The 17,146-nt window shown below is 39.5% G+C and overlaps 1 protein-coding gene across 5 annotated transcripts; it reads left to right on the forward strand.

Annotated features, from left to right (window-relative positions):
• The first annotated feature begins 514 nt into the window (after window positions 1-514).
• Window positions 515-16,929, forward strand: cherp (calcium homeostasis endoplasmic reticulum protein). 5 transcript variants are annotated; one of them, XM_020081319.2, is made up of 20 exons: window positions 515-694; window positions 1,746-1,919; window positions 5,208-5,246; window positions 6,840-7,009; window positions 8,186-8,323; window positions 8,422-8,573; window positions 9,193-9,304; window positions 9,724-9,813; window positions 10,927-11,137; window positions 11,627-11,802; window positions 12,281-12,535; window positions 12,712-12,907; window positions 12,987-13,228; window positions 13,600-13,733; window positions 14,077-14,163; window positions 14,290-14,442; window positions 14,829-14,942; window positions 15,031-15,125; window positions 15,268-15,453; window positions 15,897-16,929. In XM_020081319.2, the coding sequence occupies exons 1-20, from the start codon at window positions 670-672 to the stop codon at window positions 15,932-15,934; spliced, it is 2,787 nt and encodes a 928-aa protein (XP_019936878.1). In that variant the 5' UTR covers window positions 515-669; the 3' UTR covers window positions 15,935-16,929. The 5 variants fall into 5 exon arrangements, 4 of the variants coding, with proteins under 4 accessions (XP_019936878.1, XP_019936880.1, XP_019936882.1 ...); XR_011240696.1 differs by lacking the exon at window positions 5,208-5,246 and having other exon boundaries at window positions 526-694; window positions 11,627-11,790; window positions 15,897-16,799; window positions 16,880-16,929; XM_020081321.2 differs by having other exon boundaries at window positions 526-694; window positions 11,627-11,790.
• The last annotated feature ends 217 nt before the right edge of the window (window positions 16,930-17,146 follow it).

The following is a 17,146-nucleotide window of genomic DNA, read 5'->3' on the forward strand; positions in this document are numbered from 1 at the left end:
TTATGGTTATGAGAAAACTGAATATAAAGCACTCATACCATGTGTGTTGGTGCGTCCTAGGCTACCTTTGGGGAAAGATTGCATCTTGAAATGTAGATCAATGGTTATATGAAAGGTAAACAGATAGTTATTGGCCTTAATGTGTGGTCATCTGATAATGATTTTAAATTGGGATCAAAACTGGAAAGATTTACTTTTTCATTATACATTGTGTTCTTCTATAACAAGTACAAACTCTTGTGTGTTTGACAGATTCTTACTGACTGATTTTGAGCATTTCATTGCTGTTAACAGCTTCATATTTAAAATGTTATATCTCCTGTCAGATACAAACTGTCAGCCTTGATGTGAAGTCTGTGATCGTTGTTGGGTCAAATTATAATTATAATAAAAATGACGATTCTCTTTAAACTGTTGTCTGTTGTGAGCTGGAGAGTGAAACAAAACATCTATTCCACGCCTGACCGCAGGTGACGCTGTGGGCGGCTTACATCGCTTTAGCCGCGGCGCTATTTCTGTATATTAACTCTTCCGGTGTATGTCACAGTGCTAACTCAAGTGTGTTTCTCCTGCAAATTTTACAAACCATTTGTCGGAACACAAAACCTGCTGGCTGGCATCGGGACCGAACGTTTATGTCCGGCGGGTTCGCTGGAACACGAGTCAAACATGGACATCCCCAGTGCCCCCGAAGGTGAGCGGTCACGGTGCAGCCGTATGTGCTTTCTGTTGAACGTTAGCTAGCAACCATGCTACCAACACAGCTAACTGCCTCAATTAGCATTTCAGCTAACTCCAGTCACACCAGCGGCTCAGTGTTTAGCTCTAACAGGTTTTTGTGTACACCTGTGCAGTTCAGCACCTTGAACTGTCATGTGACAATAATACAGTGACCGCTGGCTAACATGCTGCTGCTGCTTCTATGGAGTTTTCTAGCTAAACTGACGCCCAACGATATTTTGTGATTTCTCTCCTTTACTCTTTTATTTAGTAATCAGTGCAATTATGAAACTCTCGATAAGTCAGATATGGAGGCAACGTTAGTCAAGTCGCTCACATAGAGACAGGTCTTATTTACTGTATGGCACTCAATCCACGTATCCCACAGTCAGTGCAATGTGTTCAAACATAAGTTTCCAGTGCAGAATGTGGATTAGGATGAACTAAAACAACAGACTTAGAAAAAGTTAGATGGCTGTACACAGTTCATAGTGTATATGTAGTAATTGTAGTATGTGGGTTCTCGAGATTAAAAGCAGACAATGATGATTAAAATCATCTCTGGTTTGGGCATCTCCTGTTTTTTTCCGCTGAATGAAAAATACCCATACATTTTGATTGGTATCTGTTCAAAAGAGAAGGAATAAAGAACGCTGGTAACCAGATTCAATGGTGTTTCCCATCTATCGCACATTTCCTTACTTGGTTTGAATGTGGATCAAAACTTTTATTAGTACTTCTGTTTGTATATATATTGATGTTCCTTCTCATTGTTGTAGATGTACGTACAAAGTGGGATGTGAGATGTTTCACTTCCAGCTGCCTACAGAGGAAAATTTGTATCTTGCAGTAGATGGGATACTTCTTGTCAGAAAATTGAATTTAATCTGTCACTACAATAAATGCTTTGAGTGTCTCAAGAACATTAATCTTCCTCTCTTTCATTATTTGCTCGTCATCGCTTTTTGACAGATCATCGGCTGTCCCTGCTCTGACCATATGTTTTTCTTTTTATTCTGTTTCAGATCAAGAACTGAGGAATGTAATTGACAAACTAGCCCAGTTTGTCGCTCGCAATGGGCCCGAATTTGAAAAGATGACAATGGAGAAACAGAAGGACAACCCAAAATTCTCCTTCCTCTTTGGTGGAGAATACTTCAGCTACTACAAATGCAAGCTTGCCATGGAGCAACAACAGCGTATGTAGACAGCCAACCAAAAATGAGAATTTGCACATAGATAGTACTATGATGGTGGAATGTTAAACTCAATAGGAATAGTAGCACTTGACTAACACCTTGAGGAAAAGAATGAAAAATAATAGAAGAAATTAAGTTCACATGCAGCTTGAATAGCAGAATAAAATAACTGTTATTAATTTTATCAAATTTTCATTATTCAAATCAGAATGTCGTCAGTTTCAGAGTTACATAGTGAATTTAATTTAGGCATTGATCTTGGTTCTGATAAAATGTATACATACTATGTATACTGCAACAGGACATAAATATGTCTGCTGTTAAAGATTCTTGGTCCATTCACAACGAGGCATGTAAATACATATGTTCTACCACATGTAATAACCATATTGCAAACAAAGCAGACTAAAAATGTATATTTCACAGGGTTTATCTTGACTTAATCCAAATTGAAAATGTACCTTCATCTGCCAGCACCTGAAGCTGTAAAAGTCTTTTTCTTTCTTTCTTTAATTAAAGCAGCATCTAACAGCTCAAACGTAAATGCCAAGCAAAATCAAGTTTATCACAGGATCTCCTAGACCTGCTGCCGTTTGATTATCAACTAATAGAAATGTCTCCCCTTCCACCTCATAGGCTGCCTTCAATCCTAAGGTTGAATGTAAATAACAGATTTTAGTATTGTTTATGAATCAGTTTGATTAAGTACTTTGATACACAAGTTATTCATTTTGTGGATCAATTGAAATAGATCATCGGATAATCAGTTATAAACTAACAGAGTATATCATAAAGGAGGGGCCCTTTAACCTTAATCAATATAGAAAAATGTCCTGATACTGAAATGTTTTGACTGCTTCTGGTTTTCAAAACATGTTGTTCTCAAGAGACATTCTAGGTATGAGGTATTCTCCTCCAGTGTAACACACTGTTGAATCATGGAGACCCTCCAGTGGATCATTCATCCACTTATTTAACACAGTTGCAAAGCATTTGGACAAAAATCTATTTATTAACAACTAGCAGACATTTTCAGTTAAGTGGATCAATATTGTAACAACACGTGGCTCATTGATATTTAGAATTACAGATGAGTTTTGCTTAAGGATTGACACTAGATGTTTTTGTTTTTTTTGTGATGTGTGTTTTGTTAAAGAATGAGAATTCTCTCAGTCCATACAGGAACACGTACTGGATCATTTTATTTAAAAACTAAAAGTTCAGATCTGAGAAGGGATTTCCTCAAAAAGCGAAAAGCAGAAGCAGAGAAATAAATATATAAGTTCTTAAACACACACCTTATTCTTCTTAACCAAGTACTTCCAACTATAAGAAAGAGCAGATGCCAGGAGATGTCACTGATGTCTCTCATCAAATATATTTACTGAATATGTAAGTTAACAATGCAATTTGTTAAATCAAATGGCATGTTAAAGTTTCAGTGTGTAGAATTTAGTGACAACTAGTGGTGAAGTTGCATGCTGCAGCTGAATACCCCTCACCCTACATGGTAACCTTCAGTTAAAAACTCAAAAGGTTAGTTAGTTTGTCCACTTTGGACTACTGTAAAAAAAAACATGGCCGCTGTAGAGAAGACTTGCTCCTGATGTAACTATCAAGTATTTAAATATAAAGGGCCCATTCTAGGGGAAAGAAAACAACAACTCGTACAATTTAGATGAAACACACTGGTGAAACCATCACTAGGATTATTTGTGTTAAATTTTTGCCAAAGTGTGAGATGCAAAACAATGTGCACATATTGTACACAGGATGCAATAATAGCTTAATCAAAGTTATATAAATAAAAATGAAATAAATTCAGTACCATTACCTGCTGTCCATCAGTTGAAGTATAATGTTTGTACTCTAAACCTTCATATCATAGAACTATACTATTAGTGCACTATAGACAGTAGTTTACTGCTGCTGGTTTCCAATTTAACCAACCGGAGGGGAATTTCCTGGAAACTTAATTTAATAAACTAAATTTGCAAGTTATATATAGTTTGTTACAGACCATCAGAATTTGTATCTGTAAGGTTCTGTGTTGTTCATGACGGTGGATTTTCTGTCGACTGTGCCATTCCTCCACCCACATTCTTTCAAATATGACATTACATCCAAATTAATACATTGACAATAATAGACCTTTAAATGGAGAATTCTGGATAAGCTTCTGGCTCCGTTTTTAGTCTGGGTTGTGTTTCAGCATCTATGGGCAGAAACTGACACGACGACCTGCTTCCTGCTTATACTGGCATGCACCTGCCCAGTGTACGTGAATGGTCATGTAATATGTGTTCTGTGATGTGTTACTATGGATGGAAATTATGAAGCGAAAACACTCTTCTGGATTGATGTAAACGTATTGATGTGGATGCCGTTTGTTTAAATCGACCTTTTATGAGCTGCAGCTCACATCTCATTGCCAGTTAAAATCTATGGACTCGAGTCTGTCTCTCATAGACGTGGTTCGATAGTCAGCTGATCCTGAGTCAGTGTGAACTGTGGTGGATCCACAAACACTTTTATTTTTTACGTCATGGTTTGAGTTTATGTTGTGATTCCAGGCGGCTCATACAGGTAGCTGTCATCAACATTACTGTTTAAGTAAGCCTTTTGTGATACCTCTGATTTGTCAAAGCTTACTGATGCACTTACATACAAGTAACTTTTAGTGCAGATATTTATACTGAGAAAGGGTACACAATACATGCAAAAGTCCGTCTCAGGATTTTAAGATCATGATTGTAATTATAAGAAATTATATTTATTTACTTTTCTTCCAGCCCTTATATCATATCTCCCCCTTTAGCTAGCCTTTCACTCCAGCTTCCAATGTGGCCAATATTATCAGTCAGGTTTTGATGTGCGATGTGGTCAAACAGTACATCTTTCATGACAGACCATGAGTTAGCCCTTGTGTTAATCTAAATAGGAATCACAGTGCGAGATGTAAACATTGTACCTCATCCAAAAGGATCAAGCAAATATTTCACACTGCTTTTAGTGGCTCGATCCAAACAGAAAAGTACCCACTGTATCTTCCAGTACTTGTAAATGTATTTGTATTTGCTCATCGTTTCAACTCATGAGTGTGTAAATGCTACTGGTTGCTTTTGAAGAGGTAGTAAGGTTCTCTCACAGCACCCACAGCGAGGCTTTAGTCATTGAATGATGGTCATCTGGTAATGAAAGCACAGTGCTAGGCAGGTTTGCATGGAGTTCTTCTGTCAGTTATGTAATACCACTAAAATGCATTAAAGTTTGCTTTTCTCCACATAGATCCCTCTACCCACGATGGAGAGGAATATAAAACTGAAGGTATTTATTTGGAGCCAGATTTGTCAGATCAATTCAAAAGATTTCCAGTTGGACAATCACATGTTGTTTTTTGTTGGACATTACCACACCTGTGCTTAAGAGCCTTTTGGTTTGATTTCTGTTGCATTTTTCATGTTGGTATTTTGTTGTTCTCTTTGTTTTTACACAGTTGTTTTGAAGTTTGAGAAGATATTGCAAGCATATCTTGTTGGTATAGCTTATTCCTCCATCTGAGGGTTTCAGGGTGCAGACAGACATGAGGTGGAGGAGCCTGTGGACTTGTCTTTGAATGAGGCCTTATTGTTAAAGCTGCTTGTCTGTTAATGACAGTGCTATTCTCTGGGCTGTACCATTGCAACAAAAATTCAAGTGTTGTGATCACAGCACTTATTTATGTCATTATTTGAGTGCTTACCTCGATGAAGTCTTCACTATCACAGTCTCAGACCTAGAATAGAATACCAGCAGTGCGTGATGGCGACTTTGTGGGTCGGGTTCTCCTGTTAGTGATGGCACACTCTGCGTTTCTATCCAGTTTTGGATGTAGTATGATTTTTCTGTGCACCAACGTAATCTCATTGTTGAGTAGCTACAACCGAACATTTGTTACTGATAGATAAGTCGTAAGTTATACTGTACTGATGACACTGAAATAAAGTTGAAAAGGTTTTTAAATATTTAGTGAGTTCAGAAATTAGCTAATTCACTCATTGAGTTTTTCACTATCTATTCCGCTTATACTTAGAGGGTCACAGGGGCTGAAGCCGGGGTACCCCCAACACATCACCAGTCCATCATAGGGCTGAGTTCAGAAATTACACTCTAGATATTTCGCCAACTTTGAAGTCACACAACCTTTTAAGTTCAGCTCATAATTAATAATCAGCTCTTGTTACTGCTATACCACACTGCTGTCAAACTAACGCTCTGTCATAGTTAAATATTTTAGATATGTGGAGTCAGTGTTTGTAGCCCAGAGCTTAATGGATCACACAATATTAGGAATTGATGGGTTCAGTTATTGCTAGCTGGAATATACATGTTAAATTGTTGTAAAGTTTTTATAACTTGGAGCTTTGTTCAATAGAATTAAACTGTTAAGTTGGTTATAAAATACTTTGGTCCTTTTGGAAGACTGATCCCATCTCATCGTGTAGTCTGGCTCAAATTGAGTAATATTTGAAAACTGTGGTGCTTGTGATTTTTGGGTTTTGGAGATGCAATCTGATGTTTCCTATAAGTAGCAGTTGGTTCTGCAGTCACTTGGTTAGAGATAATGATATTGGTCATGCAAATGCTGGTTGCATAACTTTCAAATTATTTTTCCCTCTTTTGCTTTGTTTCCGGGATGTTTAATTTTCTTGCTGAATGAACACTGTTATATATGATTTGAAATGAACAGGGCAGTTTAATTGATATAGTTCAGTGTAAACAAATAAACAACCCAGTATCTGCCTTGTATATACTTTGTGTGATTTATGGAATACATCTTTCCCATTTGGACTCTGTATCCCACATAGCATCAAACTACCCCAGTTTTACTTGCTCCAACTATTCTCATTGCCTGCTGTTTTCCTGCTGCTGTTTTTGCAGATTTGTACAACCCAGGTGCCAAAGAGGTGGTTGATATCCCTCCTCCACCGATGGCGATGATTGCTCCACCTCCCATCCTTCCGCCTGCTGCTCCGGCTATCGATGAGCTAATCCAGCAGAGTCAGTGGAATCTGCAGCAGCAGGAGCAGCATCTGCACACGCTCAGACAGGTACAGAGCAAGCAAGAAACTAATGCACCTGGCCAAGAGGACACCTCAGAAATGATTTATTTATCCTATTTGTTGGTTTCTTATTGTTTGGCCTCTAAAGAGATATGCCCTTTCTTGGATTTCTTTTGTTGATGTTTAAATGTCCTCAGAGGAGTTGTGTGATTATTAAAATCTATAATATGAGATCCAGGCCCTCACATTGAAGGTAAAGAGTGCAGGGTTCTAATCATACAACAAATAGTAGCTGGAGGAATCTCCATCGACTCTGCCTTCCTAATCTAACCAACAAGAGCTTTGGTGTATTGACCTGATTTAGAGATGCACAATATGTAATTTGACATTGCTGAGGAGAAGCCAATGGCACTTAAAAAAACCTCTTATATAATAGTTATTATTATACAACAGTTATTGTGTCCATGTCAAATATTCAGATTATTTGCTTTTGACTTAAAAGGCTGAAAGCAGGAAATATTCCAGAATGTTATTTAGCTCTCTAGTAATAACATTGACTAGAATTGAACCAGGCTGTATGTCAAATTTTACATTTGCAGAGGATATATATAAATATATATATTTATTAGGGTTAGGCAATTAACTAAAAATGTTTTGAAACAGAGACATTTATAACCTCTAATCGACTTAACTTAATCTTGCTCATGTCGGTTAAATCGGTTAATACTCCACCCCATGCGTGCATTCACAAACTCTCAGGTTTCCGCTACGCTCATGTTGTACTGTGCTCCCGCCACACTCCTCCACCACAAGTTATAAGGACACGTACATGACTTGATATTTACTTTGTGTTATTTCTTTTTAAATTTATTTATAGATCACTTTTCTAGTCTCGATTGGATATGTTGAACTCAAATCTCTAAATACAATCTTTATTACTGTACAATTTGTAATTCATTTAAATAAATAATCACAAGTGTGTGTATATTTATAAATTGTACAGCAATAAAAATTACAAACTTTATTTAATGTTCTGCTCCCCATAACAAACCTCACTGTTGAAGTCTCTTGTATTGATCTCTGTAAACAGGTTCCTTGTTTGGCATCTTTTATTGTTTTGTCTTCCTTCTGTTATACACAAACATCATGAGAACAGGCGCAGGCTAGAGAAGGAAGGGTAAAAGTATTTTCAAATGTTTTTGGTCTCTGCCTCTCACAATGCAGGAGCAAGTGACTGCAGCCATTGCTCTGGCCATGGAGCAGCAAACCCAAAAACTGCTGCTGGAGTCTCAGTTGGACATTACTGAGTTTGACAACTTGTTGCAGCCTATCATAGACACCTGCACCAAAGATGCTATCTCTGTAAGCCTGCAATAAATATTTATACATTTGTTTATTAGATCCCTAAAATGAAAGATAAAAGATGTTATGTCTTACTCATGTGTTTGGATTTATTTCAGGCTGGTAAGAACTGGATGTTCAACAACGCCAAGACTCCACAGCACTGTGAACTGATGACATCGCATCTCCGTAACCGCATCATTACTGACGGGGCACATTTTGAGCTCCGACTACATCTCATCTATTTAACCAATGACGTTCTCCATCACTGGTACGCATACCTAAATACATACATAAAAACATGTGGTCTACTTTACGTATACATCCGAATAATGCGGTAATTTCCTTTTTTATAGACCTCCACTAACATGGTGTCTAAATATGAGACATACATGGATAGGACAAGAAATATAAAAAACACCTACTATCTCTGAAGTCTCAAACACTGTAGAGTCATAGGTTTTTGGTATAGCAGGTACCCACTACTGATTAATTAACTAATATCTGATCGAATATGATTTGATTCCATTATATGGAAGATGTATTTTACCTTTATATGAGGTGCAATGAAACTGCTGGTGTTTAATATGTATAATATCTTTTACACAATGGTTCCTCTATTGAGTGTGGAAATGGACTAACTTTAATCTGTCAATTTTTAAAATCAGATATCAAGCAAATATGGTCTATATAGTCTTTTAATTTTAGTCTTTTTCTCCACTGTACATCTTAGCTGCTTTTCATCATTTCTTCACATTTCATTGAATGAATGATCAGTTAATTAAACTGAGATATTGACCAACTTAAAATGTTATTGGGCATTAAAGAAAAAAGTATTGCATAGGAAGATTTAATGAGAAGTAACGTGATGTGTTAATGTGACCTTCCAGCCAGAGGAAGCAGCAGAAGGATTTGTTGGCAGCACTGCAGAAAGTTGTGGTTCCCATCTACTGCACCAGCTTCCTGGCAGTGGAAGAAGAGAAGCAGCAGAAGATCACTCGGGTAAACTGGATTTTGTGTCAGTTTTCAACATCTTTAACAGTTCTGGATGACACAAGTATTTTAATCCTGACAGCAACATAAACATCATGGAACACTAATCACACTCCCACAACCCAGAAACATAAATACATATTGCAGAAAAAACAATAAATACATACATTTTCTCAAATGTCTTAATTGTAGTCAGTTCAGCTTGATGATGTCTCATTGTCAATTAAGGGGATGGTATAAAGTATAACATGAATGTTGTTGAATGTTAGTAGGACAGTTTATAAATAAACAGTGCTTAGTTTCTCTGTTCATTTTGAGGCCTTGTATATTGAACTGAAGAGCTATTAAGAATCTTTACCTCTGTTTGGTTCAAATGACTATCTCTCATTCTAAAGCCATGTTTTTCTGGTTCACCTCCTGCTCCTTAGCTGCTGCAGCTGTGGGAGAAGAATGGCTACTTTAATGATGAAACCATTCAACAGCTCCAGAATCCAGCACTGGGCATCGGCCAGTATCAGGTGGGTGGAATGGGACCTATGGCTTTACTTTCCTGCCTTTTCTAAAAGCATGCTTAGGCTTACTACAGTTTTTAATGTAAAAATGTAAAATGTGATGCTAAAAATTAAAACAAAGAAATGTAGAGGGAGGAGCTGTGTAAGATGCTATCTATTGCCAGCATGTTCAGATTTAGTAGTTTAAATTGTTGTATTGATAAAAAGCTTTTCTAGTCTTGAAGACCACTCAAAGCACTTTACACTACAGTTTGCCATTCACCCATTCACACACACATTCATACATACATACAGTGCATCTATGAGTAGCACTTTTGTTGTTCTATGGGGAAATTCGGGGTTCAGCATGATTATTTGAAATGTATATATTTTTTTTTAATTCTGCACTTTGGTGCAGATAAACTTTTAAAGTCAAATCACACTCAGAGGCCTCAGGCAGAAGGTTTAATGCTGGTAGGGGTGTAACGGTACACAAACATCACGGTTGGAACAGAAAACCTATTTTTCTGTATCTTTTTATTCAACCCTGGTAAACTATCGCTGTGTCTCATAAATGCACAAGGCTTTTGTGAGATCTGCTCGTTTTTGTCCATCATCATTATAGTTGACTGTGAATCTGAAGTGTTCCGATACAGCAGACTTAAATGATGAGGGAGGGTCTCACACTCCTGTCTGCGGAAGCTATGACCACAAGTCTACAGCACATCATGTCCTTCACTAAAGTTGTCCCTCGGAATTAGAAACGCACACAAAGTTCCGCACTTTGACTCGCAGTATTCATTCGGTACAAATGTGTACCGATCGGAAGGCCCGTAACGGAAATATTCGGTTTGGATACATGTACTGTTACACCCTTACGTGCTTCTAGAGGGGCAGACAAGACATTTACTCATTCTGTATAGCTTTTACTAATCATATATTCAGTCTCTCTTTGATGTGGTGCGAGCTCTGCTTGGTTTGGACCGTTATGTGTTCACCAAAATTGTGCTGTTCCCACTAGTCTAAGTTTGTACTTTGATTTTTTTGCGCACTGAATTTTAGGAAAACAAAGTTCTCAGTGATTTATATTCACTGATAACACTGGGACAGTGTTACATCACCCCTTTCTCTCTCTGTCAGGCTTCTCTGATAACAGAGTATGCTGCAGTGGTGCAGCCCATCCAGCTGGCCTTCCAGCAGCAGATCCAGTCCTTGAAAACCCAGCATGAAGAGTTTGTTGCCACCCTGAAGCAGCAGCACCAGCAACCGCAGCAACCACAGCCTACTCCCGTAGCACAACTAGCTACCCCCACTGAGCCTGAAAAGGCCCCACTTATGACCACACAAACTGGTGAGAAGATGCATTATGAGCACAATCAGAGGCACGGCGTGATACATGCAACCAGATTTATTATTTACAAGTGCAGTGCCAGCTCTAAACACGTCTTTTTGGAAAGGGCTGTTTGCTTGGCCTGTGGTAAAGCTTGTGTCAGCTTTCTTTCTCAAACTGTAAGTGACCTGCAGTAAGCCGCACCAAGTAAACTATGTAGAACCTCGAACAGGAGAATCAGTTTTTAACGCTTTCGTTTGCATTGATGAGTCAAAATTGCTGCTCAACGCTGCTTGCTTGTTTACTGGAAATTTACAATTTTGTATGTGTCGTGTGTTCAAATTGAACCAAATTCAACACTGCACTTTCTTGAGCCTTTAACAGCATGCATGCCTCATGTGATTTCTGGAATTAGTAGATTGATACAATTTTCCTTATAGGTTCATGCCATTTATATTGGGTAAGTACATGTATGTTTGTTTTCAATGGCTTGGTATGTGTGGTCTGCAGGGGATGTGAAGCCTGCCATGTCAGGGCCTCCTTCAGGAGAGTTTGATGGAGCCTCCTCCAGACCACAGGACCCCAGCAACCCCAGTGGACCCTCAGATATCCCCCCCAACAAGCCTGCGTGGTATGATCCCCAGCACCTGGGCCCCTGGAACCCCAACCAGCCGGTAAAGACCCATGTGTGTATCGTGCAATACAGATCTGAGTTACAAATCATGTTACAGCCGCCCTCAGAGACTTCAGCATGTTAAACTGTATTAACCAAACACTCTTAAGGCTGAACAACTCTCAAAACTGACTTAATAGCACTTGCTAGCATAGCAACGTTAAAGCTAAGTAACAACCCATAATGCAACACTATTCAAACAGAATATCTATTGTAATGAATTACAACATAATTGTCTAGTTGTAAAACAAGAGAGACCACCCTCATTATTTTAATCCTGAGACAATATATTGTCTTATATTTTGGCCAGTGCTGATTGTTGCCCCGCTTCTTGTATTTATAGAATATTATACAGTAGAGCCCGCCTAGCCTCCTGCTTTGGCCGTTTTACAGCAGGCTCAACCCCCCCCCCCCCCCCCCGAGGCGGGTTCAGTCCTGCCCCTGGTCTCAGGCAATAATCATGCCATTCCTGACTTTTGTCCCTTTCCTAGCCACCTTTTGACCCAAACCAGCCTCCACCTCCTTGCCCGCCCTGGAACAGCCATGAGGGTATGTGGAATGACCAGAGGGAGCCAGGGAACTGGAGCGGAGGTCCACCCAGAGAAGGAGGCCCTTGGAGTGGTCCAGGTGGGTCTGAACCAGGTCCTCCATCCTGGAACTCATATGACCAACAGCCACCATGGGGGAATCAGCCTGACCAGCCTCCCTGGGGCCAGAGAGAGCCCCCATTTCCTCCACGCATGCAGGTTTGACTTCCATCGCTATGTTTTCTTTTTGCTGCTTATATTTTTTTTCACTGTATCTTTCATATTTATCAATTGAGACTACATCCTGTTCTAAAGTTGACTCAGTTGCAGAGGATGTAAAGGATGCCCTTTGTTCTTTTACATAAATAACAGTATTGTCTAACTCATTTTTACAGAGACCTCCCCATTTTAGAGGGCCCTTCCCTCCACACCAGCAGCCACCTCCTTTCAACCAGCCCCCTCCACCTCCACACAATTTTGGACGCTTTCCACCACGGTTTATGCAGGATGACTTCCCACCCAGACACCATTATGACAGGCCACCGTACACCCCACACCGCTTTGACTATGCTCAGGGAGAATTTCCCGGGGGTGAGTGCAGAGGCACAAAGTGATTTATCAGTAATTTTTGAAACTGCCTGGTTTTAAACATTATTCACCTGTTTGCCAGACATGCCAGTCCCTCCTCCCCACCACCATCCCAATCAGAGGCTCCCTCCCCCAGGCATGGGGGCTGATCATCCTCCCTGGGGTGGAAGCCAGCACCAAGATTTTGGCCCACCCCCACACGGCTTCAATGGCCATTCTCCACACGTGCGCCATCGGCAGACTCCGGTGCAAGATGACCCAAGTCTGGTGCCAAATGTACCCTACTTTGATCTACCAGCTGGTCTCATGGCTCCACTGGTCAAAGTAAGTCACCTGCTCCTGATGTGAAGACAAGAGCATTAAAAAGTATTTAGAATTTAGCTAGTTAAACTTCTCAGCTGCAACAAGAGGAGAAAGAACAATGGTAAAGATTGAGGCAGCACAGCTACAGTGGCTGACAGAATGAACAACATTGGTTTACAAAATACCTTTTGAAATAAGTTGCGAAACAGACTGAACGATGACTGCTGCTTAATAATAGAGCAGAAGTTGCCAAATAGATTGTGATAATAAATAAGATTGATCCCCCCCACAAAAATGATGCACTTCCAGCACAGTTTAGAATTGGCTCATTGGTTAATTTACCAGGTAAACTAGCATGTCTCCTGATCCCTCTTTTACTGTCCACTGCTCAGCTTGAGGACTGTGATTATAAACCTCTGGACCCTAAAGACATCCGACTGCCCCCTCCCATGCCACCTAGTGATCGGCTGCTTGCTGCTGTGGAAGCTTTCTACAGTCCTCCATCCCATGATCGTCCTCGGAACAGGTACATGCATATCTCCTCTACATCTGCAATACAAATCGAACAGAAACTAAAACTGTACATAAGAATTTAAGTCATTTTAGCGTGTGTTGTTGTTTGACTAAATGGAAGCGATGTACAATACATTTATTGTTATTTTATTTGGGCATTTTTTGTGGATGGCTGAAAACTCTGTGTGACAAATCAAGTGTTTTTAGATTTACTTAGAATAGCTCAACCTGATTGGCAGCTGTTTTGTAGCAGCAGCAGTTACCACCAGCAGCATCAGTGTAAAGCTGCTAGTGTCTGATAGAAATGGCTGTAGGTCACAGAGATTACAGCTGGTTGTGGTTTGTTCCTCTTCCAGTGAAGGCTGGGAGCAGAACGGCCTGTATGAGTTCTTCAGGGCCAAGATGAGAGCCAGGAGGAAAAAGGGACAAGAGAAACGCAACAGGTGAGTCTCCTCTTCTCCTTAATGTTTGTCACCGGTGCATATTAAGCAGATAGAGACACCTGACCCACATGTTTATTTTCTACATTTTAAACCCCCCTCCCCATCTGTATGGCTCAATCTTTCCAGTGTTCGCGGAGGCAGTCGTTCCAGGAGTCGCTCTCACAGCAGAGGAAGGTCTTCGTCTCACTCCAGCTCTCGCTCTTCTAAGTCCTCCAGGTCACGATCCCACTCATCTCGATCCCGCTCCCGCAGCCGCTCACGCTCCTACTCACGATCCAGGTCTATAAACACATATCACGCAAACATGTATCGGGATGTGATTTGTCAAATCTTCAGGAATTATACTCAGCAACACAAATGGAGATCTCGTCAATATGTTTGGTGGACCAACCATTTGTGTTGTGTGATGGAAGAAGCAGTTGTGCTACAGACATTAAAGAAGCAATTGGATGATTTTATATTTTTTACAAGTTACTCTGAATTCAGGTGTGTGCCAGAATGATGCAGGGAGACGTGATAACGCGCACGAAAAAGTTTTCAGAGGGAGTGTAATGATATGTATAGATAAAGCCACTGTGTTAATGTGCTGCTACACTTTCTTCTTCATCATTACAGCATTGCAAACTTAAGGCACTTGCCCCAAGCTTTAACCTGACTTTCTATAGGTCCAGGAGTAGATCCAGGTCATCTCGGAGTCGCTCTCGCTCCAGGTCCAGATCCCGTTCATGCTCACCCACCAAGAAACGCCGTGGCCCCAAATCCTGCAGCTCCTCCCCTCCGTAAGTCCACCTCCTTGCTCTTCCGTGCTTTTATACAAGACTCCTGTATTCTTAATGTGTAGATGACCTCCTCATCTGCTCTCTGCAGCTCCACATCAGTGTTGGGTGGTCCTCCCTCCAAACTATCAACAGATAACAGGCTTGGGGAGGAGAACAAGGGCCATCAGCTGCTGATGAAAATGGGTATGTGATTTTTAAAAAAGAAAATTGAATTGATAATTTGAACACTACAAATATTTTTTTTCCAGTAAGAATATTTGATATGTTTTTGATGAGATGAAATTGTGCTGTTTGTGAACCTCTTGTGTCATCCTGTCGGCTATAGGCTGGAGTGGTTCAGGTGGTTTGGGGGCAAAAGAACAGGGCATCCAGGACCCCATCAAAGGAGGAGATATCAGGGATAAATGGGACCAGTACAAAGGTGTGGGTGTGTCATTGGATGACCCTTATGAGAACTATCGCAGGAACAAGAGCTACAACTTTGTCGCCCGCATGAAGGCACGAGAAGAAGGTACAAAGACTTGTGTGTTCATTTTTACTGCTCTCTCCACCATGATACGCTTGTGTTACACTATGGAGCCAAGTATAAGACTATATATATTGTTTTTATTTTAAGTTTTGCATGTTGTTTCAAATTGTATTGGAAGCTTAGATATTTGTAAAATTGTTTTGGGCTTCATCTTATAGCTGATTTCATTCTGATGAAACACAGTTAGATTATAGGGTTCCCATGGGTTCTTGAAATCATTGAAAGTTTTTGCATTTAGGAAAAATTGATATTTAAGTTATTTTGATTTTACTTTACAATAAATGTTAGTAAACAGTCTAATGCTTCTGCTGTCTGGATGCATCTACCACCATCTCTTAGTTATTCAAGGATCACTTGCATTATTTATTAGATTAGATGTTAGATTACGATAGATGACTACAGACTATTCTTTTTTTATGATGCAGTGAACCGGGAACCTCCGGAAGCCCCACCAACTGAATGATGCCATCAAATGGCACCAAACAACCTCCTCATCTTCTCAAACGCCACCTCCACCAAGGATCCGACTTCCAGATGTACCACCAGGATTCTAGTGAGCAGTCCCAAAACCCTTCTCCTTCTGCAAGAACCAGAGTGACAATACAAAGTACCACCACACTTGTGAAGCTTGTGAATAAGTGCAGAGTCTTTTTGAATTTTGCTAATTTCAACTTGGATGAGTTCGTCATAGGAGAAAGCATCAAAACTGCAGATGGAGCAGTGAGCATTAACTAACACATTTTTAATTCAGCAGGGACACTGGAAGTAGAGTCTAATACGATGTTTATTTCACTCTCAATGTTTAGAATATGATTTTTTTTTCTGACATTCTCTAAAAGTGTCTCAGATCTACTTCTCTGTTTAACCCGGAAAGAGAAGGGAGAGAGGACTGAGACTGTGCCTCAATATATAAAATGGCTCCAAAGGATAAATGGGACACTCATTGAAAAAAATTTGGAATACTAAAAGTGAAATGCTTTTGAAAGTGCATGGACCCTCTGTAATGTATTCACATGTCAACAGCTATAAGTATGTAAAAATATTTTAATGTGGGGTTCTACATTGCTCTCATTCTTAAGTTACTAAATGATCAGTCGACCCATATCAGGAAAATTCTGTTTTATTTACAGAGGATTTCGAAAATTAAGTAAACATTTGAAAATGATGCCTATTCACTAATCCAGATTTAACAGTGGAAGTATTTTGATCAGAATTTAAAGGATCCTGATGAAAGCCGCTCACTGTGTGTTGGAGATTGTATTGGTTGATAACTCATTATTTCTGCATTTGTGTGAACCAACTTTTTTTAGGAAAAATTTTTGAACAAAGTCTGTTGGCTCTTGTTGGCTTTTCACTGCTGATTGTTGTGATGTTTTTTCATGTTATATCTTCTATAGAGATACTCAAGTCTGTCATTTAGTTATGGTATTAAAATAAATCCCACAAATCAAACTCGTACATAGGAAATCTGTAGTATTTTTCTCTAGAAACATAGAAACATATCCTAAATAAACAGTTAATCAGTCGTCATTTTGGAGTCCGCTAAATGTAAACTGCTAATGCCCCAGTTCACCTCTGTTCTCTAGAAATTAAAAGAATGAACTTTTCTTGAGAAATTATGAAGTATTAATATGTCTTGCGCAAAATCTTGCCATACATTCTCATTATTGTGTTT

Source organism: Paralichthys olivaceus, chromosome 3 (assembly GCF_024713975.1).
Source record: "Paralichthys olivaceus isolate ysfri-2021 chromosome 3, ASM2471397v2, whole genome shotgun sequence".
Lineage (NCBI taxonomy): Eukaryota > Metazoa > Chordata > Actinopteri > Pleuronectiformes > Paralichthyidae > Paralichthys > Paralichthys olivaceus.

Excerpts from the sequence above, each read along its gene's own strand:
- cherp (XM_020081319.2), top strand. The coding sequence starts at position 670 with ATGGACATCCCCAGTGCCCCCGAAG. Across the intron at positions 12,536-12,711 it reads CATTTCCTCCACGCATGCAG|AGACCTCCCCATTTTAGAGG; the intron begins GTTTGACTTCCA and ends TCATTTTTACAG. Across the intron at positions 14,943-15,030 it reads TCCTGCAGCTCCTCCCCTCC|CTCCACATCAGTGTTGGGTG; the intron begins GTAAGTCCACCT and ends TGCTCTCTGCAG.